The sequence below is a fragment of the Heptranchias perlo genome, chromosome 8 (assembly GCF_035084215.1).
Source record: "Heptranchias perlo isolate sHepPer1 chromosome 8, sHepPer1.hap1, whole genome shotgun sequence".
NCBI lineage: Eukaryota > Metazoa > Chordata > Chondrichthyes > Hexanchiformes > Hexanchidae > Heptranchias > Heptranchias perlo.
Genome location: NC_090332.1, coordinates 75,238,584 through 75,262,924, shown reverse-complemented (window position 1 = coordinate 75,262,924; position 24,341 = coordinate 75,238,584). Strand labels below are relative to the sequence as shown.

General features: G+C 43.9%; 1 protein-coding gene across 6 annotated transcripts in view; it reads right to left on the bottom strand.

Annotated features, from left to right (window-relative positions):
- Positions 1-24,341, bottom strand: part of usta (uronyl 2-sulfotransferase a) — a 97,935-nt gene that overhangs the window by 32,126 nt on the left and 41,468 nt on the right. For 4 of the 6 annotated variants that reach the window (XR_010963712.1, XR_010963711.1, XM_067989339.1 and 1 more), the window contains exons 6-8: positions 15,826-15,923; positions 11,937-12,094; positions 5,629-5,719 (exon numbers count right to left, since the gene is read on the bottom strand). Coding sequence is in view for 3 of the 6 variants with exons in the window: in XM_067989339.1 (XP_067845440.1) it covers positions 5,629-5,719; positions 11,937-12,094; positions 15,826-15,923 (347 nt within the window). In the remaining 3 variants the exon portion in view is untranslated. Of the gene's footprint in view, positions 1-982; positions 1,107-5,628; positions 5,720-11,936; positions 12,095-15,825; positions 15,924-24,341 lie in introns of all 6 variants that reach the window. The other 2 variants (XR_010963713.1, XM_067989340.1) reach the window with 2 other exon arrangements.

The following is a 24,341-nucleotide window of genomic DNA, read 5'->3' as shown; positions in this document are numbered from 1 at the left end:
GGTTAAGATTTATGGAATAGTTGGCACTTTGTCGACATGAATTGAGAACTGACTTAGCAACAGTGATACATGTAAACTTTTCTGTGAAAAAATAACTGGTGGTGTTCTAAGGAGATCTGTTTTAAGGCCCCTGTTGATCACAGTATTAGACATCGCTATAGGAAAGGGTGACATGAAGCCATGTGGACCGGTAATGAGTGGAAACAAAATTGATTGACTTCAGTGTCAGCCTTGGCTCAGTGGTAGCACTCTCGCCTCTTGGTCAGAAGGTTGTGGGTTGAAGCCCCACTCCAGGGACCTGAGCACCAAATCTAGGCTGACACTCCCCAGTGCAGAACTGAGGGAGTGCTGCACTGTCGGAGATGCCGTCTTTCAAATGAGAAGTTAAACCAAGACCCCGTCTGCCCTCTCAGGTGGACGTAAATGTCTCATGGCGCTATTTTAAATAAGAGTTGGGGAGTTCTCCCCATGTCCGGACCAATTTTTATCCCTCAACCACCAGATAAAAACAAGTTATCTGGTCATTATCACACTGCTGTTTGTGGGACCTTGCTGTGCGTAAATTGGCAGCCGCCTTTCCTACATTGCAACAATAACTACACTTCAAAAGTGCTTTGGGAAGACCTGAGGTCTGTGAAAGGCATTACATAAATGCAAGTCTTTCTTTTTCAGAGAAAATGAAACTAATTAAGTAAGCAGACTGAGATGTGGCAGATGGATTTTAATGTGGGTAAGTAGAGGATATGCATTCAGGAGCAGTTAACAGTAAATGTGTGTACAACGTGAATGGGTCCTATTTAAAGCTAGGCTGGTGTGAATGTGGGTTTGGGGAAAGGCCAAGTACATTGGGATCCAACAAATGACCAAATTATTTACTTCAACTTGGACACTGAGCACAGGCATAGAGGAAACAAGCACAGATTTCACAAGCCTTTTTTATTCCCTCTGCACAGAATAGTGGATGTGTAGAAAGTTCATCGACCTGGCACGTTAACTCTGTTTCTCTTTCCACAGATGCTGAGTGTTTCCAGCATTTTCTGTTTTTATCTCAGAAGAGGGCTGATTAGTGGTCAATTGACACCTTTAAAGGGGGGCTGGTTTGATATCTGTCGATGAAGGGAATTGATGGTTATAAAGACAGTAACATAATAACAATAAGTAGACCATTGGTTCATCAACCCTACACATCCAGCTTCCTACAAAATTCGTAGGAACATAGGAATAGGAGTACGCCATTCAGCCCCTCAACTCTGTACCTCAATTCCATTTACTGCCTTTGCTCGTCTCCCTTCCTTTGATACATTTCTGAATCTAATAATCCTGAATCCTATTTGTCCAGTCCCTTTATAAACATGTTATAATTTCTTGTTCTCTCACCCTTGTTGACAGTCAATTCCACTTTTATCACTCTTCTACTAACAAAAAAATTGCCTGAATTTCCCATTTTCTTTTGTCATCTTTAATATAAACCTAGAACCACTTGTTCTTGAATTTCATACACAGCAGAACAACCTGTCTGAATTTGCATTCTCCAAACCCTTACTAATCTTACTTTTCTGTCACATCACCCCTTTCAAGAGAGAAAAGTCCCAGGTTAGCCAACCTCTCCTCATATCTGTGTCACCTTTGTTGTGAAATTAATCTAGTAGCCCTCCTATACATTCCCATGGACTCTGGTTGGAGCTGGATGACCCAAATGGTCTCTATTTGCTGCACACTTTATGTTCTTGACTGGACCATGGAATTGCATTCCAGGAAGGTGTGGAGTTAGTAAAGAATAATTGTAATGGCAGTAAATAAAGTGTCCAATTTCTTTTCAGGACTAAAGATGTGCATCACATTTGAGAATTGAGTTGCAGCAAGGCTAACAATGTGCTGGTATAACTGGCTGTGCAGCCTTTTATGTGCCACCATTACTATATTTTTTTGGGGGGGTGATGGGAGGGAATCACACGAGGAACCCCATCCCATGTAAGAGGTGGTGATGTCATGGCACTGTGATAGCAGATTATTCCCCAAAGGACTCTCACTCTATACAGTCTACTCCTCTTAATTCAGTCTCATTTAATTTAGTCAAGTGTTTTTTTTGGCAATAAATTTCCACTTTGTTGTGTGATCAAATTTAACCACATGGTTTTGATTGAGCAGTTGGCAGCTGCGAACCTAAGAAAATCCTCAATGTGCCATTATTAACAGTAAAGGCGAACACAATGTTGCCTGTAACAACTGTTGCCTTGGTAACATGCAAATAAGGTGTTGGAATGATAATGGAATTTTTCTTTAAGTACATGCAGTTTGCTTTTCTTGCTCTGGCAAGTATTTTCATTCTGGCAATCTTCCAGGTACATCCTATTCCAGCTTCCTTCTGAGGAGGGTAATGAAGTCCATTCTACTGGCTTCTCTGTGGATGCTATTGGAAGTTAAAGTCACTTCTTCATTATGAGGCACAATTTCCCTCCGTATCTAAACGCGATCCTGCTAAGACTGGGGAGTTTCATCCCAAGTGTCTGAGCATAAATTGAGAAGGCATCAAACATGAGCTCTCCATTTGAAGCACTACAGGTTCAAGTCCCATTCCAGAGACTTGAGCACAAAATCTAGGTTGACACTTCAGTGCAGTACTGAGGGAGTGCTGCACTGTCGGAGGTGCCGTCTTTCGGATGAGGTGTTAAAACCGAGGCCCTGTCTGCCCTCAGCTGGATTTAAAAGATCCCAAGGCATTATTCAAAGAAAAGCAGGGGAGTCCTGGACAATATTTATCCCTCAACCAACATCACTGAAAAACAGATTATCTGGTCATTTATCTCATTGCTGTTTGTGGGATCTTGCTGTGGGCAAATTGTCTGCCGCAGTTCCTACATTACAACAGCGACTACATTTCAGAAGTACTTCTTTGCCTGTAAAGCGCTTTGAGATTGCCTGAGGTCGTGAAAGGCGCTATGTAAATGCAAGTCTTTTCTTCTTTACTATGAAAGTAAGCAGAATACCTGTTAATGCGCAGTCAAATGAACAACTGACTAACAGAACGTCACAGGCTGTCCAGTTTATCTTTCCCAGTTCTCATTAAGAGATTCATTAAGATTAGTGACGATCTTTTGAGCTGATGGAGGTGAAATTAGTCTTCGGTGGTAGAGCAAGACAGGCGGTAGAGAATTGGCATTCCTTTTACCCCATTTCCTTCGAGACACCATTGACGGCTGTGCCTTCAGCCATCTAGGCCCTAAAATCTAGAATTCCCTCTTTAAAACCTACCTCTCTGACTAAGCTTTTGGTCACCTGTCCTAATATCTCCTTCTTTGGGTCAGTGTCAATTTTTGTCTGATCACGCACCTCTGAAGCCTTGGGACGTTTTACTATGTTAAAGGCACTAAATAAATGTAAATTGCTGTTTGGAAGATATCTAATAATTTGATAGATCCCGAGAAATTATTGTGCCTGTGCTGATTCTTCAACTGGAGTTGTTTACTCTAATCCCATTTCCCTGCTTTTTTCCAACATCCTTTTATATTCTTCCTTTTCAAACACATCCAATTCCCTTTTAAATTATATTATAGTTTCTGTCTCAGTAGCCACTTCGCAGTAAAGCATTCCATACTCAAAGTCTGCTGCGTGAAAAAATTCTTCTAATTGCACCCTTTGTATTTCTAGTGATAGTCCTGAGTCTATGCCCCCATGTTACTGATTCACCAACCAATGGAAACAATCTTTCACCATTTATCTTCTCAAAATCTTTCATAATTTTGAAAACCTCTACTAGATCCCCCATTAACCCTCTATTTTAGTGATGTATGTTCTATTCCAGCGATCCGAGCACTCTGTTATGGTGCTCTGTTCCCGCCATCCGTGTGTTCTGCTCCAGCGATCCGTACGCCCCGCTCCAGCGATCCGAGCACTCTGTTCCCGCCATCCGTACACACGATCGGTGGGCTCTCCTCCAGCGATCGGTGCACTCCGTTATACTGCTCTGCCAAAGTGATCAGTATGCTCAACTGTATGGCGCTCTCCTCCAGCGATCGGTGCGCTCTGTTATGGTGCTCTGTTATAGTGATTTGTATGCTCTGCTGTAGTGCTCTAATCTGAAAGGAACTGGAGACATGAAGATTGATGGGCATGGTTATTTTGAAAGCCACTGGCAGTGCCATTCCTGTTTGTGGATTTCTGGTCTTCCTCAAGCAGATAGCGTAGCTTTGTAACTGCCTCCCTTCTAAAGCTGGGGATAGTGCTTAGTCATTGCCAGGTAGCTGCGCCTGGGCCTGTACAGATGCAATGAATAACTTAATGGCCGATGTAGACAGTCTGCCTCTGATATCAGCTGACATCTGTGACAACTCTTTTCTTCTGCTGCTCATCCTCCACTAAATCAAGTGACAGGGGAGCACTGAAAGCAGTCCCCTTGACTGCCCAAACGGATCGACGCTGCTGCATGTTCCTTTCCGTTACTGATACGTGAGAACCTGCCTGGGCTCTAACACCCAGTTCACACAGCATAATTAGCACATTGCGTGAAGGCAGCAATTTTGTTCTCCTCAATGAGCAACAATGCTCCAATTTGCATGCAGAACAAACCAATATACAGTGAGTGTGTGCCATAGCACAGATCACTGCAATTTCAGCATGTAGAAATCATGCAGACTTTGATACCCTCAAAACCGCTGGGAAAAATCGCACCATTAGCACTGGTGTAACATTATGCTGACAGCAAATTATGGGCTCATATCTCAATTTGACTATTCTGCAAAGTCCTTTCCTGGTGCAGTCGCTCAATTACAATATTTAATTTGCAGGATCCCACAAGCAACAGACGAACGAAAGGAAAGAGACTCGACTGAACAGGACCCACCTATTTGCAAAGGACAATTTCCTTGGGACATAGCAAAGGACAAGGTATGGATCTTATTGTACAGATTGTGTTTGGAAGCGCCCACCATTGCATGGGGAACAACCCAAGTACAATTGGTAGCACTCTCGCCTTTGAGTCAGAAGGTTGTGGGTTCAAGCCCCACTGCAGGTCTTAAGCACATGATCTGGACTGACACTTAAATGCAATACTGAGGGAGTGTTGCATTGTCGGAGGTGCCTATAACCCTATTCAAAGAAGAGCAGAGTGTTAGCCAATGCTCATCCCTCAACCAAGAACCACCAAACCGTGTTTGCCCATATAATGACATCAACTGCATTTTTTTTAAAAAAGCAACTCAATGGCTATGAAGCATTTTGAGATGTCCTGAGGACGTGAAAGCGATTCATAAATGCAAGTTCTTTCTTTCTAACTGTGTTCATAAAGGTTCAGTACTGATGAGGGAGGCCACTTAGCCCATCAACCTCATCCTTCCAGAATGGCCTACAGTCCCTCTCATCTCAACATCTAAATGCAGTTTGAATGACTCCTGAGCTTCCAGAGACCATTTCAGGTATTGACCACTATATGTGTTAAGTGTTTTTTGACATTAGTCCTGAACTTGCCTTTCATCAGTTTGTACCCGTGTCCTCTTGCCCTGCATTCGTGGTTTAACTTGAAATAGTGCTCAGGATTAACCTTTTCCATTCCACTTAGTATCTTCTATACCTCGATAATGTGTCCTCTCATTTGCCTACTTTCAAAGGCTGAAGGGTCCAAGTTTTTCTAACCTTTCCTTATAACTCAGTCCTCTGACACCAGGGATCAGCCTCGTGGCCCTTCTCTGCACCGCTTCCACTGCTCGGAGTTTTCCCCTTGTGCCTTGGTAAACCGGAAATAAGATAATCACAAAAAGAATTAAAGGGCTGGTTAGAATGTGGAATCCTCTGCCACAAACCACTGCTGAAGTAGAGTCCATAAATTCCTTCAAAAAGGGAATTAGACAGTTGATTCCTTGGAAAAGAGGAATATTCAAAGGCACGGGAAGCGAGCAGGAGAATGGGATTCGACTAGATTGTTCATGGAGACAACCGGTGCAGACTTGATGGGCCGAATGGTCTGTTTGTGTACAGGAACATCCTCTGATTCTAGGACTACTGGCACATCCCCGCTACCAGAAGGACTGGTTGAGGCGAAAAGCAAAGGTGCATTTAAGGGGAAGCTAGATAAACATATGAGCGAGAAAGGAACAGAAGTTTATGCTGATAGGGGTGGATGAAGTAGGGTAGGAAGAGGCTCGTGTGGAGCATAAGCACCAGCATAGACCAGTTGGGCAGAATGGCCTGTTTCTGCACAGTACATTCCATGTAACTCTGTTGTCCTCTGCATGGTTAATTCTTGAAAGTTTACAGGAATGTTATTTTGAGTAAAATGTTAAAGGAAATGAAATATAAAGTCAAGCGTAGTGCTCTTTTTTTTAAACAAAACGGCTAGGTCTGTGCATCTGTTGGGCAGCTGTCGATTCACAAGTTACAAAAGCTGGATAGAATAAACTTGGACCATGCGACCATTAGAGAATCCCTTTGATCTACACGAGCAAAGGCGACTAAGTGCTGCTAACTTTTGGAAAGGTTCTAATTTGTCTTAAAATACCACGGGCATAGTGTCATACAAGTTCCTAAATGAGGTGAGGAACTACCACAATATATCTAGGGTAGTGCAGTGGTTATATCAGTAAAAGTGACCAGGAAGCTGTTGGATTGTCGTATAATCCAATTGGTTCACTAATGTCCTTCAGGGAAGGAAACCTGTCGTCTTTACGCGGTCTGGCTTATATGTGACTCCAGTCCCACAACAACGTGGTTGACTCTTAAATGCCCTCTGAAGTGGCCTAGTAAGCCACTCAGTTGTATCAAATTAGGGAAGGGCAATAAATGTGAAACCCACATTCCAAGGATCAATTTAAGAAAAAAAATCTAACTTCCACAGAATATACCATGACTAAACCCCGTAACGAGTATAAAAATAGATCAGATTGATCCATAATGTAGCAGTTGAGCCAAATGTAATGACTGATGATCAAGCTAGTTGCGAACCAGACACGCTTGAGTTTGCATCTGACTTGAGAGTGAGAAGATAAGGGTTATATGGGGGGGAGTGACAGGGGTGGGAGACTGATCAATTTGTGGGAAACAAAGACATCGAAGGCAGAGTCAAGAGAACAATCTAGGAGTTCAACGGCAGCAAAGGTATCGTATCGGGTGGAAGGCCAGAACAGAGGATATTAGAGAGACAGTTTGTGAGGGGGTTAGGAGTGAGCTTCTTTCAGAGGTGGATGGTGAGGGTAGTGGAATTATGAGAGGTCAAGAGGAGGAAGTGGTCAGAGATGGCCATAATCGACAGTCAAGACCTTGAGTCCAGGGAGGCCATGAGGTATGGCAGAGGCAAGAGGGTGGCTGAGTAGGGGGAATTTATATGAAGGGTGGATTGAAGTCACCGATATTAAGGCGTTGCTCGGTGCAGAGGGTAAGGAACGCGATCTCAGTGATGAAGTGAATGTGGGACTTAGGGAGGATGGTAGATGGCGAGGATTTTGAATGAGAGGTGAGAGGGATGGAGGAGAGTGAGATGCTTGAAAAAGAGAAGGTGCTACAGGAGTAGGGGCAGAGGTGGAGGTGAGATTTGGCAACAAGGACTACACCACTGCCATGGCGGTTTGAGCGGGGTTATTGATGGAATGTGTAGCCAGAAAGGGATGCTTCAGTCGGGAAGAAGGAATGGCTGGCTATAAGCCAGGTTTCCGTCAGTGCCAGGATACCAATAGTCATCCATGATGAGGCTGGTGGAACGGGCGGACACGTGGCAGATTAAATTTAACGCAGAGAAATGCGAAGTGATATATTTTGACAGGAAGAATGAGAAGAGGCACTATAAACTAAATGGTACAATTCTAAAAGGGGTGCAGGAACAGAGAGACCTGGGAGTATATGTGCACAAATCTTTGAAGGTGGCAGGACAGGTTGAGAAAGCGGTTAAAAAAGCATACGGGATCCTGGGCTTTATTAATAGAGGCATAGAGTACAAAAGCAAGGAAGTTATGTTGAACCTTTATAAAACACTGGGTCGGCCACAACTGGAGTATTGTGTCCAATTCTGGGCACAACACTTTAGGAAGGATGTGAAGGCCTTAAAGAGGGTGCAGAAAAGATTTACTAGAATGGTTCCAGGGATGAGGGACATCAATTACATGGATAGACTGGAGAAGCTGGAGTTGTTCTCCTTAGAGCAGAGAAGGTTAAGAAGAGATTTGAAAGAAGTGTTCAAAATCGTGAAGGGATTAGATAAAGTAAATAAAGAGAAACTGTTCCCATTGGCGGAAAAGTCAAGAAACAGAGGACACAGATTTAAGGTGATTGACAAAAGAACCAAAGGCAACATGAGGTAAAGCTTTTTTTTAAACGCAGCGAGCAATGATGATCTGGAATGCACTGTCTGAAAGGATGATGGAAGCAGATTCAATCGTGGCTTTCGAAAAGGAATGGGATAAATATTTGAAGGGAAAAAAATTTGCAGGGCTATGGGGAAAGAGCAGGGGAATGGGACTAACTGGATTGCTATTACAAAGAGCTGGCACGGGCTCGATGGGCCAAATGGCCTCCTTCTGTGCTGTAACCATTCTATGGTTCTATGATGTACTGTTAGGAGCAAGAGATCAAAATCTCCATAAAAGAGGAAAATTATTTTAATAAAGTGTAAAGAATTGCTAGCAAGCCAGTACTAAAAATGGGAACATTTTTAAAAAAATGCTAAAAAGCTCTGGAGTCTTTAAAAGCTCCATTGCTCATGGAGTTTCCCTTGGTCTCACTCCAGGTAAGCAAAAGGGAGCACCCATCCAATCCCACAGTAAGCGGACAGAAACTTGAGCTAGGCTTCGTTTAAATTCATTATAATATTTACATGAAGTTGTTATGCTTTTTGGTTAGACCACTTGAGGTTGGTTTAAAAGGTCTGCTGGGAAATCACGCTCAACATTAAAGCTGCAGATCTGGCTATCTGGATCCAAGGCAGGTTTTCTGCTCTCCCAGTGTCTGATCCTGTGCCACTGAAAGATCTCCCCTTAAATTACAAGCCAGGAAAAGTTCAATGACATTGATCCAGCTCCTGTTAAAGCTGCCAACTGATTCCAATCCAACTACATTCTCTCAAATGTCGGTTCCACTATCTTATTTTTTGGGGGGGGGGGGGGGGTGGGGGGGGAAAGGGTTTTCTAATCTTTAACTTCGCTTTGAGGCTTGTAAATTTTGAACTTGTGTCCTCTAGCCCTGTGCTTACTTTCCAAGTTAAACGGTGAGTTGTTTCAACCATATCTGTGCCTTTATCATGTCTCATCGTATGTTTTTCCAACAAAAATTAATCTCTTCATAACCTAGTTGCCTGAGGTCTAGTCCCTCTTCTGTAAATTCTTTATAATGCATCTTACATTTTTGGCTTTACTCACATATTTCCCTCATTCTCTGCGCCAAACACCACTTCTGTAGGTGAGCCTTTGCTCCCAAGAGGAGGACAACGACTTTATACATACAATATCTGGTACTGTAGTGTTGCCTAAGGGTCAAACAGAAACCCTACTGTATTTAACTTATGGGATATGACACAAGCTCTCTTGTGGTCTCCTAGACTTGAGGGTGGAAAATTAAACTCTAGCAGTCTGTGGCATAGGCTATAAACTACAGAACAGGGTTATTAAAAGTAACAGGTAAGTTGTAGCAAGAGATAATACAGCAGCTTGCATTCTTTAACTTATGCTTTCTTCTCAGGTACAAACGCTAGCTATTTGATATTTCCAAATCTGGATTGGTGTCTGTACTGTAACTTTTATACATGGACACCTGCAATGGCACTAGAACAGCTTCAAATGAACTGTGGTACATTGATTCAGGATAAAACTGGCATACTGGAAGCCCTCTGCCTGGGATATACCTCACTTACAGAAAGCGGGTGCTATATGCAAGACTTATAGTATAGATATTGACACAGATTTCCATTGTACCGCTAATGTGCAATTATTCACACCAAACACACAAGGTATAAAAGAAGATGCATTTGTTTGAACCCTGGCTCCTTTTACAACCTTATTAAGCAACAGGGTCATAGGGGGAAAGATGATAGCAAAAGATGAGATCTTATTATGAATCTGGGTACAGGGGCATCAAACAGAGAAGAACCCATTACATATCCCTCCAAGAACTGGAACCCCAGACCAAGGAATCTTCATAACTATTGTAGCCTATTCCAGACAACTCTTGCGCTAAAAAAGTTTTGAATTATCAGACAATTCAAATTACGCAATACTGAAAAAGAGGAATAGATTGTAATGGAATTCTCAAGGATTGCCAAATTCAGACCTTCACAAGGAATTCCACTACCCTGTTTGCCATGTCCTTTAGGAATTCGCTCTCTAAACAGCTCTCAACCCCTCTCTCCTCATCAAAGGCTTATCCTGAAGGCTAGATAGACTGATGATCTTCTCCTGCCTAAAACTGTTACTATGCTCCACAAACACCTTCAGCTTGGCTTGGCTGGAAATGTCACATAGATGAACTTGCTGTTGCAAAAGCTTCCTTTTTTTAAAAATCAGATCTTATTTTGCTTACCCTGATAACATCCACTGAGAAGTCCTGAAAAAGGATCTCCCTCAAACTCCAGGGGACTTGTGGCAGACATCTTCAGGTACCCTACTTCTCAAAAGTATATGGTACTTCACCCATCTAGGGCTATCACTATTGCTTCGTTTAAGATCTCCAATCTCATTTTACCCCAGTCAGTATCTTCTGAAGTCTGTCAAAAACTGTAATCCTTTATAGAAGCCCACCATGCCTGTGCCTCTCTGAAAGAGCTATTCAGTTAGTTTCAGCCCCTGCCCTTTCCCCGTAGCCTTTTAAATTTTTCTTTTTCAAATATTTTCCTTTTTAAAAGCTATTATGGATTCTGCTCTCACCACTGTTTCTATGTCCTAAAAACCCTCTGAGCAAAGAAAATTTTCCCATCCTCCCCCTTTGTTTATTTGATGATCGTAAATTTATGGCCTCTAGTTACCAACTCACCAACAAGTGTTAATAGTTTTTCCCTATTTATCTAATCAAAACTCTCCATAATGTTGAGTAGAGTGGAATTAGACTAGGTGGAAATATTAAAGGGTATGGAGAGCGAGCAAGAAAGTGAGATTAGACTTGGTGGGTTATTAAAGGGTATGGGGAGTGAGCAGAAGAGTGGGATTAAACTAGGTGGGATATTAAAAGGGTATGGGGAGTGAGCAGGAGAGTGGATTTAGATTGGGTGGAATATTAAAGGGTTATAGGGAACGAGCAGAAGGGATTAGACTAGGTGGGATGTTAAAAGGGCATGGGGAGCAAGAAGAGTGGGATTAGTGTGGAGAAAAGCACTAGCATAGAATTGATGGGATGAATGACTCATTTCAAAGCTGTAACAGATCTCCTCCCTCAAATCCAATAATATCCTAATAAATCTATGCTGCACTTTTTCCATTGTTTTGATATGCCTCCATTCTCCCTAGCCCTAATTAGTAGGTTTTTCTCCTCCGAATTAAGCCACACTTTCCTTGGCCAATACCTGATCCTTTGAACTAGAAACCCTCAAGGTCAGCTTACAGAATCTTTTGCCAGCTCATCGAACAAACTACTTTGCTGTAATGTTTCTTTATGTCAATGGATTTAAGTTATCCCACCATTTCTCACTGTTGAAAACCACTACTCTCGGGTTCCCTTACTCAGTTGTTACGTTTAAACAGGTTAGGCCTTTGGTATTCTTTCTTCCCAAGAGTAATCTCGATGCACACACCCACAATTTCTTTCCGATTTTCTGAGTGATAGGTGAAAAATCCAATTAAGGCAAAGGATGAGTGAAGCTCAGGTAAAACGCCAGTCTGCTGTGCTTGTAACGTTTAGAATTTATAGAACCGACATGGCACTAGTTTTGCATTAGTTACAAAAACTTTTAGATAAACGTTTGTGCGGGAGTGCTATTGTAATGCTCCAACAGTTTAATGAAATGTGCTAGATAGAAACAGCGACAAAATTACCTGCACTATGATACACGGCACTAGCATCTTTGAAGTAATGAGGTAAAAGTCGTTCCAATAAAAGCAGTACATCTTCCAACTCTTCGAGAATTCCCACAAGCAGGTAATTCTCATTCATGTTGTCTTTGGCTCTCTGCAGAGCCCACTCCCCTGGGTCCCTTTAAAATTAAGTCAGAATGTTGAACCAAAGCACAAATGGTGACATAACAAACAGTGTAGGTTCTGATTACTATCCAGTTACTTTATGTTAGTTTGAACATTAAGTCATTGTAATTAACACACAGAACATTTGTTGTGAAATCAAAAGTATTTAGCATTAAATAGCTAAGAAAATAAAATGTAGACAGGCTGTACAGTCCAATGTCCCCATCATGATGAAACTTTTCTTGCAGGTAGAAATTTTTCTCTCAGTTTTCTAGGGAATCCACAGGTTGACATTTTCTACTACAGAATAGAAGTTTTAGGTCACAAGATCAGTACAGATAATGGAGGCCATTCTAACCATCTAGGTCCACCTTCTATAGTAATCTACAGCACTCCCCCCCACCCCCCCCATCACAACATTCATCTGCCTTTTGAATGATCCGAGTTTTTGCCTCCATTTCCCTACCCAGAGTCCATTCCAGGTATTGATCACTGTGTGCCGAAGTGCTTCCCAACATCAGTCCTGAACTTGCCTTTATCCAGTTTATAGCCGCATCCACTTGTCCTGCAGTCATGGTCAAATTTGAAATCAAGCTCAGGGCTGACCTTTTCTATTCCACACTCATATGCCTCCTTTCAAGACTGAAGAGTCGGCTCTCTTCGAACCTTTCCTCATAACTCAGTCCCTCTGACACAAGGGACAGCACCCCTTCCAAAGCTTGGAGGTCCTTTTAGTGTCTCTGTGACCAGAAGTGAACACAGCATCCAAGGTGCTGCCTGACCAGAGCACTACACAGCTGCAGCGTGGCAGCCACAGACTTATAACTCTATTGAATTGGTAAAATAGCTCAGCATTCTGTTTGTTTTGTTGATTGCTCCTCTGTAATGACTGGGCATGGTTTGTGTTGAGTCTACCATCAGACCCAGATTATTCCCACCCTCTCCTCCAGCTAACATGACACCATTCTCCTATTTCTTTTTTTACAATGCCTTAGACCATACATTTGTCTGCATTGAGCTTCATCTGCTATAGTTCAGCCCACTTGTCTAGGTCCTTCTGTAATTCCTCAGAGACTCTGTGATATTCTATTTCCTCCTCCGTCCCCCATTTAGTATCGTCTGTGAATCTAACCAGCTTACAGTGTGTTTCTGTTTCCAGATCATCGGTAGATCAGAAATTGAAGGGGCCCAGCACCAATCCCTGGGACACTCTACTCAGTACATCTCAACACCAATCCCTGGGACACTCCACTCCGTACATCTCCTCAACACCAATCCCTGGGACACTCCACTCCGTACATCTCAACACCAATCCCTGGGACACTCTACTCAGTACATCTCAACACCAATCCCTGGGACACTCCACTCCGTACATCTCCTCAACACCAATTCCTGGGACACTCAGTACATCTCAACACCAATCCCTGGGACACTCCACTCCGTACATCTCAACACCAATCCCTGGGACACTCCACTCCGTACATCTCACCAGCACCGATCCACTGGACACTTCACTCAGTACATCTCACCAGCATCGATCCACGGGACACTTCACTCAGTACATCTCACCAGTACCAATCCGTGGGACACTCCACTCCGTACATCTCACCAGCATCGATCCACGGGACACTCCACTCAGTACATCTCACCAGCACGGATCCATGGGACACTTCACTCAGTACATCTCACCAGCATTGATCCACGGGACACTTCACTCAGTACATCTCACCAGCATTGATCCACGGGACACTCCACTCAGTATATCTCACCAGCATCGATCCACAGGACACTTCACTCCGTACATCTCCTCAGCACCAATCCCTGGGACACTCCACTCCGTACATCTCACCAGCACCGATCCACCGGACACTTCACTCCGTATATCTCACCAGCACCGATCCACTGGACACTTCACTCAGTACATCTCACCAGCATCGATCCACGGGACACTCCACTCAGTATATCTCACCAGCATCGATCCACGGGACACTTCACTCAGTACATCTCACCAGTACCAATCCGTGGGACACTCAACTCCGTACATCTCACCAGCATCGATCCACGGGACACTCCACTCAGTACATCTCACCAGCACGGATCCATGGGACACTTCACTCAGTACATCTCACCAGCATTGATCCACGGGACACTTCACTCAGTACATCTCACCAGCATTGATCCACGGGACACTCCACTCAGTATATCTCACCAGCATCGATCCACGGGACACTCCACTCAGTACATCTCACCAGTACCAATCCGTGGGACACTCCACTCAGTATATCTCACCAGCATCGATCCACGGGACACTCCACTCAGTACATCTCACCAGTACCAATCCGTGGGACACTCCACTCAGTATATCTCACCAGCATCGATCCACGGGACACTCCACTCAGTACATCTCACCAGTACCAATCCGTGGGACACGCCACTCTACATCTCACCAGCACCGATCCACGGGACACTCCACTCAGTACATCTCACCAGCACGGATCCATGGGACACTTCACTCAGTACATCTCACCAGCATTGATCCACGGGACACTCCACTCAGTACATCTCACCAGCATTGATCCACGGGACACTCCACTCAGTATATCTCCTCAGCACTGATCCCCGAGACGCTCCAGTCAGTACATCTCCCCAGCACCGATCCACGGGACACTCCACTCCGTACATCTCCTCAACACCAATCCCTGGGACACTCCACTCCGTACATCTCCTCAGCACCAATCCCTGGGACACTCCACTCCGTACATCTCACCAGCACCGATCCACCGGACACTTCACTCAGTACATCTCACCAGCATCGATCCACGGGACACTCCACTCAGTATATCTCACCAGCATCGATCCACGGGACACTCCACTCAGTACATCTCACCAGTACCAATCCGTGGGACACTCCACTCAGTATATCTCACCAGCATCGATCCACGGGACACTCCACTCAGTACATCTCACCAGTACCAATCCGTGGGACACGCCACTCTACATCTCACCAGCACCGATCCACGGGACACTCCACTCAGTACATCTCACCAGCACGGATCCATGGGACACTTCACTCAGTACATCTCACCAGCATTGATCCACGGGACACTCCACTCAGTACATCTCACCAGCATTGATCCACGGGACACTCCACTCAGTATATCTCCTCAGCACTGATCCCCGAGACGCTCCAGTCAGTACATCTCCCCAGCACCGATCCACGGGACACTCCACTCCGTACATCTCCTCAACACCAATCCCTGGGACACTCCACTCCGTACATCTCCTCAGCACCAATCCCTGGGACACTCCACTCCGTACATCTCACCAGCACCGATCCACCGGACACTTCACTCAGTACATCTCACCAGCATCGATCCACGGGACACTCCACTCAGTATATCTCACCAGCATCGATCCACGGGACACTCCACTCAGTACATCTCACCAGTACCAATCCGTGGGACACTCCACTCAGTATATCTCACCAGCACCGATCCACGGGACACTACACTTACTACATCTTTCCAACCCAACATCAGTGCCTCAACTAGTGCCAACTGCTTCCTCTCTTTCAGCTAATTCTTTATCCACGTTCAAGTGTTACCTGAGATAGCCATTGTCTTAAGTTCCAGTATCCATTAGGATGTTACTTCCTTACAAAAGTCAAGGCTGTTTGTTTAAAGCTGAGGAAAGGATGTGTGAGAATAAATTAGAAAGAGGAAAAAAAAAACTGAATTTGTCTCACCTGCACTTGGGATGCTGCCCACAAAAATATGGGATAATGTAGAACACCCGTGGATTGTTGCATTCTGCGTAACTTTCTAAAATGCAGTCATTGATGTCCTGCAGAACAAGAGAAAAGAATAAGATAAAGGAACATTTATGTTGACTCTGAAAGATTTCAATATTTTAGTTTTTATGCATTTTCCAAATCAGTTTCATAATATTCGAGACTTGTAATATAGAATATAGATGAACATCTGTGTATTTATAACTTGGAACAGTCTTCCTGTCTTGAAAAGAATTAAAGTGGAAATTGGAACTAGAATATGCAAATGTGCCCTTATTAAGAGTCACCAGGATGAAGTGTTTGAGGACCTATTTTTTTTTAATGCACAAAGGACTTTTGTGATATAATTGACATCATTCACCAGTGTATAGTGCTTGATTTACTGTTACAAAGGCGTAGAACTCGTCTCTAACATCTTCTAGGTCTGATGAAAGGTCATCGACCTGAAACATTAACTTTGTTTCTCTCCCTACAGATGCTGCCTGACCTGCTGAAAGTTTCCAGCATTTTCTGTTTTTATTTAAGGCCTTGCATTGTATCATCTTCTGTCTCAATGACTCTCCACACCCGCAACAAAGGGCAAAATCTTCCTGTGCGCAACTGAGAACCTACTTGAGTTACAAGTAAATTACACAACCATTAAATGGGGAGGAATATTCCATTCAAAGTATTTCCCTCAACACACTGAAAGAAAAAGACTTGCATTTTTTGCCTTTCATCTCAAGATGTCCCAAGGTGCTTTACAGCCAATGAAGTACTTTTGAAGTGTAGTCGTTGTTATAATGTAGGAAATGCAGCAGACAATTTGCACACAGCAAGATCCCACAAACAGCAATGAGATAATGACCAGATCATCTGCTTTAGTGATGTTGGTTGAGGGATAAATATTGGCCAGGATACTGGGAAGAACTCCCCTGCTCTTCTCTGAATAGTACCACCTGAGAGGGCACACAGGACCTTGGTTTAACGTCTCATCCGAAAGACTGCATCTCCGACAATGCAGCACTCCCTCAGAACCGCACTGGGAGTGTCAGCCTAGATTTTATGCTCAAGTCTCTGGAGCAGGACTTGAACCAACACCCGACCAACTTGGGGCGACAGTACTACGCAAAAGAACTTACTGCAATGTTTCTCTGCTAGATAATTTCTTCTGTGACCTAAAGTGCTTGTTTCTTTATAAATTAAGTACATAACTCATTTTGTGGTATGTTGGAAATAATGGAGTATATTGATGAAGGAAATGAAGTGGATATTGTGCATATGGATTTTTAAAAGGTATTTGATAAAGTTCCACATCGGAGGCTAAGTGATAGAATTAAGGCACGTAATATTAAAGGGGGGGGGGGGGGAGAAGGGGAGTGGCAGAATGGATATGAAGTTGGTTAAAGGACAGAAGACAGAGAGTAGGGTTAATGGATGTTTTTGGACTGGAGGAATGTAAACAGTGGTATCACCCAGAGATCAGTGATGGAACCACTGCTCTTCTCAATATATAAAAATGCTGGACTTGGGTCAAAATATGACAGAAAAATAGGGAGTGTGGTTAACTGTGAAGAGGATTGTAAGTGACTTCAGGAGGACATAAACAGAATAGTAGATTGGGCAGCTTGATGTCAGATGAAATTTAATGCAGAGAAATGCAAGATGATACACTTTAAGAAGGAAAAGAAGAGGTCATATACACTAAATGGTTAAACTTTAAAAGGACTCGAGGAGCAGAGAGGCTTAGGGGTTTAGCTACACAAATCTTTAAAAATGGGATGACAAGTTGATAAAACTGTTTAAAAAAAAAGCATACAGGGATCATAGGATTTTTGGAAATGGGGCATAGAGTATAAAAGAGATAATGCTATATCTTTATGAATTGTTGGATAGGTCGCAGTTAGAATAGTATATCCAGTTTTGGGCTTCTTACATTGGAACATAGGAACACAGAAACTGTAGTAGTCCATTCAGCCCCGCAAGCCTGTTTAGTCATTAAATTAGACCAGGGCTGATGTGTATCTCAACTCCACTTATCCATCTTTACTCCATAGCCCTTGATACCCTTACCTAATAAAAATCTATCCATCTTAATTGACCCCTAGTATCCACAGCCTTTTGGGGAGAGAGTTCCCGGTTTCTACTAACCTTTGTGAGAAAAATGGCTTAGCTCTAATTTTATTATGCCCCCTTACTTTAGGAAGGATGTCAAGATCATTGAGAGGATGCAGAACAGATTCACTAGGATGATACTACGAATGAGTCTTTAGTTATGAGGAGAAACTAGAGAAATTAGGTCTCTTTTCATTAGGACAAAGAAGGTTAAGGGAAAATCTGATAAAAGTGTTTAAAATTATTAAGGATTTTGATAAGGTAAATTGGAACAAATTATTTCCACTGGTTGGTGAGTCAGTAGCTAGAGTGAATAGATTTAAGATCATCAAAAGAAAAAAGGAGAATTTAGGAGAAATTATTATTTTTTAAATGTAGAAAGTTGTTAGGACAAGGAATACCCTACCAGAAATAGTGGTGGAAGCAGAATCCATAAAAGCTTTTAAAAGGGAAGTAGAGAAATATTTTTTAAAAATAAAATTTTTTAAAGGGTCTGGTGATAGTGGGATGAAGTAAGGTGGGAGGAGGCTCGTATGGAGCATAAACAACGGCATAGACTTGTTGGACCGAATGGCCTGTTTCTGTGCTGTAAAATTCTATATAATGCTATGTAATACGAGTCCACCAGGATCATTTTCTTGTGTTATCTTGAAAAAATGTGGACCCAAGTGGATAGCCAGCACAGGCATGGTGGGCTGAATGGCCTCTTTTTGTGCTGCAAAATTCAACGATTATATGGGCTGCTGGAAAAGCCTACAATCGATGTGCGGACTGAAATCTAGCAGGGGCTGAAAGCAAGCTTTAATTTGATGCAACGTTTTTTCAAGACAACACAAGAAAATGATCCTGGTGGAAACGTATTACATAGCATGACATAGAATTTTACAGCACAGAAACAGGCCATTCGGTCCAACAAGTCTATGCCGTTGTTTATGCTCCATACGAGCCTCCTCCCACCTTACTTCATCCCACTCTATCAGCATATCCTTCTCAAAAGCAAAATACTGCGGATGCTGGAAATACTCAGCAAGTCAGGCAGCATCTGTGGAAAAAGAAAGAGTTAATGTTTCAGATCGATGACCTTTTGTCAGAACTGGAAGAAGTTAAAGATTTAACAGTTTTTAAGCAAGTACAGAGCCAGGCAAAGGTGAGGGGGGGGGGAGGGGAAGAGGAAGGGGAGGGGGAGGGGAGGAAAGAACAAAAGGGAAGGTCTGATAGGGTGGAGGGCAGGAGCGATTAAATGACAAAAGGGATGATGTTGCAAGGCAAGGAGGGTGGTGATGGGACAAAAGATGTGTCTAGAGGAGCTGTAAATGACAACAGCAGAACCATTACCAACACCTGCTGTCTGAAAAAATGGGAGCAATGGTTATGATCTGAAGTTATTGAAATCAATGTTAAGTCCGGGTGGTTGTAAAGTGCCTAATCGAAAGATGAGGTGCTGTTCCTCGAGCTTCAGTGGAACGGTGTAGGAGGTCAAGGATAGAGGTCTAAGTGGGAGTGGGATGGGGAATTAAAATGGCAAGCGACCAGCAAGTCAGGGTCATACTTGCGGACTGAACAGAGGTGTTCAGCAAAATGATCGCCCAATCTGCATTGGTCTCCCCAATGTAGAGGAGACCATGAGCAGCGAATACAGTATACTAAATTGAAAGAAGTACAAGTAAACCGCTGTTTCACCTGGAAGGAGTGTTTGGGGCCCTGGACGGTGGGACAGGAGGAGGTGAAAGGGCAGATGTTGCATCTCCCGTGCTCGCATGGGAAGATGTTGTGGGAAGGGGAGCGGGTGATGGGGGTGATTTAAGAGTGGACCAGGGTGTCGCAGAGGGAACGGTCCCACGGAATGCTGAAAGGGGAGGGGAAAATGTGTTCGGTGGTGGCATCGCGCTGGAGGTGGTGGAAATGGTGGAGGATGATACGTTGAACGTGGAGGCTGGTGGGATGGAAGATGAGGACAAGGGGGACCCTATCGTAGTTCCGGAAGGGAGGGAAAGGAGTGAGGACAGAAATGCAGGAAATGGGACGGACACGGTGGAGGGCCCTGTGAACTACAGTGGAGGGAAATCTTCGGCTGAGGAAAAAGGAAAACGTACCAGAAGCACTGGTGTGGAAGGTGGCACCGTCAGAACAGATGCGACGGAGAAACTGGGAGAATGGAATAGAATCCTTAAAGGAAGCGGGATGAGAGGAAGTGTAGTCAAGGTAGCTATGAGAGTTAGTGTATATTGGTTGACAGCTTATCTCCAGAAATGGAGATAGAGAAGTCGAGGAAGGGAAGGGAAGAGTCGGAAATGGACCGAGGGAAGGGTAGAAATTAGAAGCAAATTTGATGAAACTTTCCAGTTCAGGGCGCGAGCAGAAAACAGCATCAATACAGACATCAATGTACCGGGAAGAGAGGTGAGGGAGGGGCCTGAGTAGGACTGGAACAAAGAATGTTCCACGCATCCCACAAAAAGGCAGACGTAGCTAGGCCCCATGCGGGTTTCCATAGCTACACCTTTCATTTGGAGGAAGTGAGTAGAGTCAAAGGAGAAGTTGTTCAACGTAAGAACAAGTTCAGCCAGGTGGAGGAGGGGTGGCGGTGGATGGGGACTGGTTGGGCCTCCGTTCAAGGAAGAAGCAGAGGGCCCGCAGGCCGTCCTGATGGGGGTGGAGGTGTCGAGGGACAGGGCGACCATGGTGAAAAGGAGAGAGTTAGGATTGGGAAACTGGAAGGCGTTGGAGAGTTGCGGATGTAGATCGGAAGAAACTGGACAAGGTGAGAAAAAAGTGTCGAGATAGGAAGAAATAAGTTCCGTGGGGCAAGAACAGGCTGAAACAATGGGTCTACCGAGCTAGTTTTGTTTGTGGATCTTGGGAAGGAGGTAGAAGCAGGCTGTGCGGGGTTGGGGGACTATGAGATTGGAGGTCATGGCGGGGGGAAGATCTCTAGAGGAGATGCGGTTATCGACGGTTTGGGAAACTATAGCTTGATGTTCGGCGGTGGGGGCATGGTCCAGGGGGAGGGAGGAGGAGGTGTCGGAGAGTTGGCATTCAGCCTCCGCAACGTAGAGGTCCGTTCGCCAAACAACAACAGCGCTGCCCTCGTCAGCAGGTTTATGACAATGTTAGGGTTGGATTTGAGAGAAAGGAGTTCTGCATGTTCAGAGGGAGGTAGGTTAGAGCGAGCGAGAGGATTGGAGAAATTGAGACAGCTGATGTCATGCCGGCAGTTCCCAACGAAAAGAGTGAGAGGGTAAGGGGTCAGAGGGAGGGGTCCAGGTGGAACGAGAATTCTGAAGACGGGAGAAAGGGTCCTCTGGAGGGGGGTGGGCAAGGAGGTGAAGGCGATGGAAAAGAACACATTCTTCCATTGCTTTCTCCCTCATGTACTTATCTAGCTTCCCCTTAACTGCTTCTATGCTAATCGCCTCAGCTACTCCACGTGGTAAGCAGGTTCCACATTCTAATCACTCTGCGTAAAGAAGTTTCTCCTGAATTCCTTATTGGATTTAATAGTGACCATCTTATATTTATGGCCCCTAGTTTTGGAGTCCCCCACAAGTGGAAATGATTAGCAATGAAACTTTAAGATCTACTTGAGCTAAAGACAAAGCAAGGAAACAAGAACATAGGAAAAAGATGAACAGAAAAAGACCTGCTGGTCCATCAAGGATGTCCCATTCAGTCATATTGCAACTAGGCGACATGACCCCTAATGCTCCTCACCCCCAGCAGCCATGTAATGTCCCGGGACAGGCAAAATAAGATAGGCTAATTCAGAGAAAGAGAATTCTGGGAAATTCCTCTCCGATCCCCGAAAACCGTTAAAAACGAGTTCCAGGAAATAATAGTAACCATGAGTTACATCACCCAACATCCCATCTATCTTTTATGATGATAAATAATAAAATGGGAAGTGGTTCAACAACTCCTTGCAGGGAAGCAGCATTGAGATACTGTTGTTGCCAAAAGGAAAGAAGGAGTTAATGGGCGGTGTTAGCTGTGACTCAGTGGTAACATTCTTGCCTGAGTCAGAAAGTTATGGGTTCAAGTCCCACTCCAGAGGCTTGAGCATATAATCCAGGCAATTCTGTGTAGTCCTGAGGCAGTGCTCCAATGTCGAACGTGCCGTCTTTCGGATGAGATGTTAAACCGAGGCCCCGTCTGCCCTCTCGGGTGTAAACGATCCCACAGCACTACCCAAAGGGAGCAGTGGAGTTCTCCCGGTATCCTGGCCAACATTTATCTCTCATCCAACACCTTAAACAGATGATCTAGTCATTTATTTTATTGCTGTTTGTGGGAGCTTGTTGTGCGCAAATTGGCTGTCATGTTACCTACATTACAACAGTGACTGCACGTCAAAGGTACTTAATTGGCTGTAAAGCACTTTGGGACGTCCTGAGGTCATGAAAGATGCTATATAAATGCAAATCTTTCTTTTTGCTTTATGGGAGATGGGCTCTGGTTCTGTATTAGCAGAAGGCGACTGCAAGTAAATGCATTCTACATTACAATGAGTGGCCCAAGCTTTCTATCAATTCCATTTTCCGGGGAATGAAAAACTTAAGTTGATTGAAGTGACTGGAGTACTTGTCAGCGAGTATCTTGCTTCTTCAGAGCTTAGAAGTTCAACTATTGTAATAATGTGCAAGATGGAATAAGAATACACAGGAATAGAGCAAGGCTCACAACAATGCGCATATTAAATAGATTATATTTCAATGTCTGCAGATGGTTTGCACATTTTGCATCAGACTACAGTGTGTAGAAAACCAAACTAGTGTCAGTTTACTCATGGAATACCAAGTGACAGGTTTCAAGAGATACAAATTTCCACTCATTTACTCAACCTAGGAGTTTCGGTCATCCTACGGGGGGAGAGGAAGTTAAGTGGGTCACTGTCCCTATAAGAAAATGCATACCCTCTGTGGTCACTGAATCTTTGCTCACTCTACTGTATCATAGTGTTGACCTAAAGTAGGCCTTCAGTTCTTTTGTAGGTAACAAGATTTCTTTCCATTGCTTCCCACATTGAAATAAGTTCCAGCATCATTTATCAGCTGTTATTGCCAGTATCATTTGAACTCTCGTTCCCAAAAAGGACAGTGTCCCACTTGGATGTCGGAAATCCACAGAAAGTCAATGAGGTGTTATGATATACTGTTTTAATTGCAACCTTTGAAAGAATGAGGAAGACTCTAGCTACAGTGAGTAACCTACATTTGTTAGATTTAGATTTAACACTTGAGCAGAGCACTGGTGCTGCAAGTACGCTGCCATTGAACACCAACAACTTGCATTTATATCAGTAGTAAAATGTACCAAGACGCTTCACAGGTGCGTTAACAGACAAAATTTGACACCGAGCCACACAAGGAAATATTAAGACAGGTGACCAAAAGCTTGGTCAAGGAGGTAGGTTTTAAGAAGCGTCTTAAAGGAGCAGAGGTGGAGAGATTTAGGGAGGGAATCCCAGAGCTTAGGGCCTAGGCAGCTGAAGGCACGGCTGCCAATGGTGGGGCAATGAAAATCGGGGATACACAAGAGGCCAGAATTGGAGGAGCACAGAGATCCCGGAGGATCTTAATGGTAGGAGATGGGTATCCCCCAGGGGTGCTGTGCCACGAATGGTTGGATATGGGCTCCTCTCAGCATCCCCACATGGTGAGATCCTAAAATCAGTGTATTAATAGCCGGAGCGACATTTGCCTTCCAGGGCCCCTACATTTCACAAGACGTGCTGAGGCGTTGCACAAAGACACAGTCGGGCTCGACCTTGCACGACTGTCGGTGGGGAAGCCCCTGTGGTGCTGCGTGACATGCAAGGCAGGGTGCAGCTCAGGAATGGAATATGTTAATATTTTAACTGCAACTTCGTCTGCCTGCTTGCTTTGCTCCGTGAAGAGTTCATAGAGATTTTACAACTGGGTATCAAATAGTTTTGTATCAATTAGTTTGTGTCGTGCATTCTAGGTCTGAAGTTCAAAGGGTGCAAGAGATGTCCAGCAAAATCCTGAGTGTTTGAAACTGTGTGGCTGTTTGGCAGCCTAATGTATTTATGAAAGATACAAGTTTTGATGGAGAATATTCTGTGGAAAGCTAGGCACTACAGCCCATGTAAAGTGATGGTCAGTGCACAGGTCTCAAGATTTATTTCTTGTAGTCGAGTGATAAGTCTGTTATTTTCTACATTTCAAGAATAGTTTTGTTCTGTACTTCACTGTAAATCTATTGGCTGTCCCAGCTACTGCTTACTGATCTGTTCATAAATCTTAAGTAGTTTAAAGCCTAATCCATTGTCTGATAGAATGCTTATTCTAGTGCCCTCTTAAGTCAAGTGAATCATGTGATATATTCACATAAACTAAATGCAGTGACAAGTGTGGAGG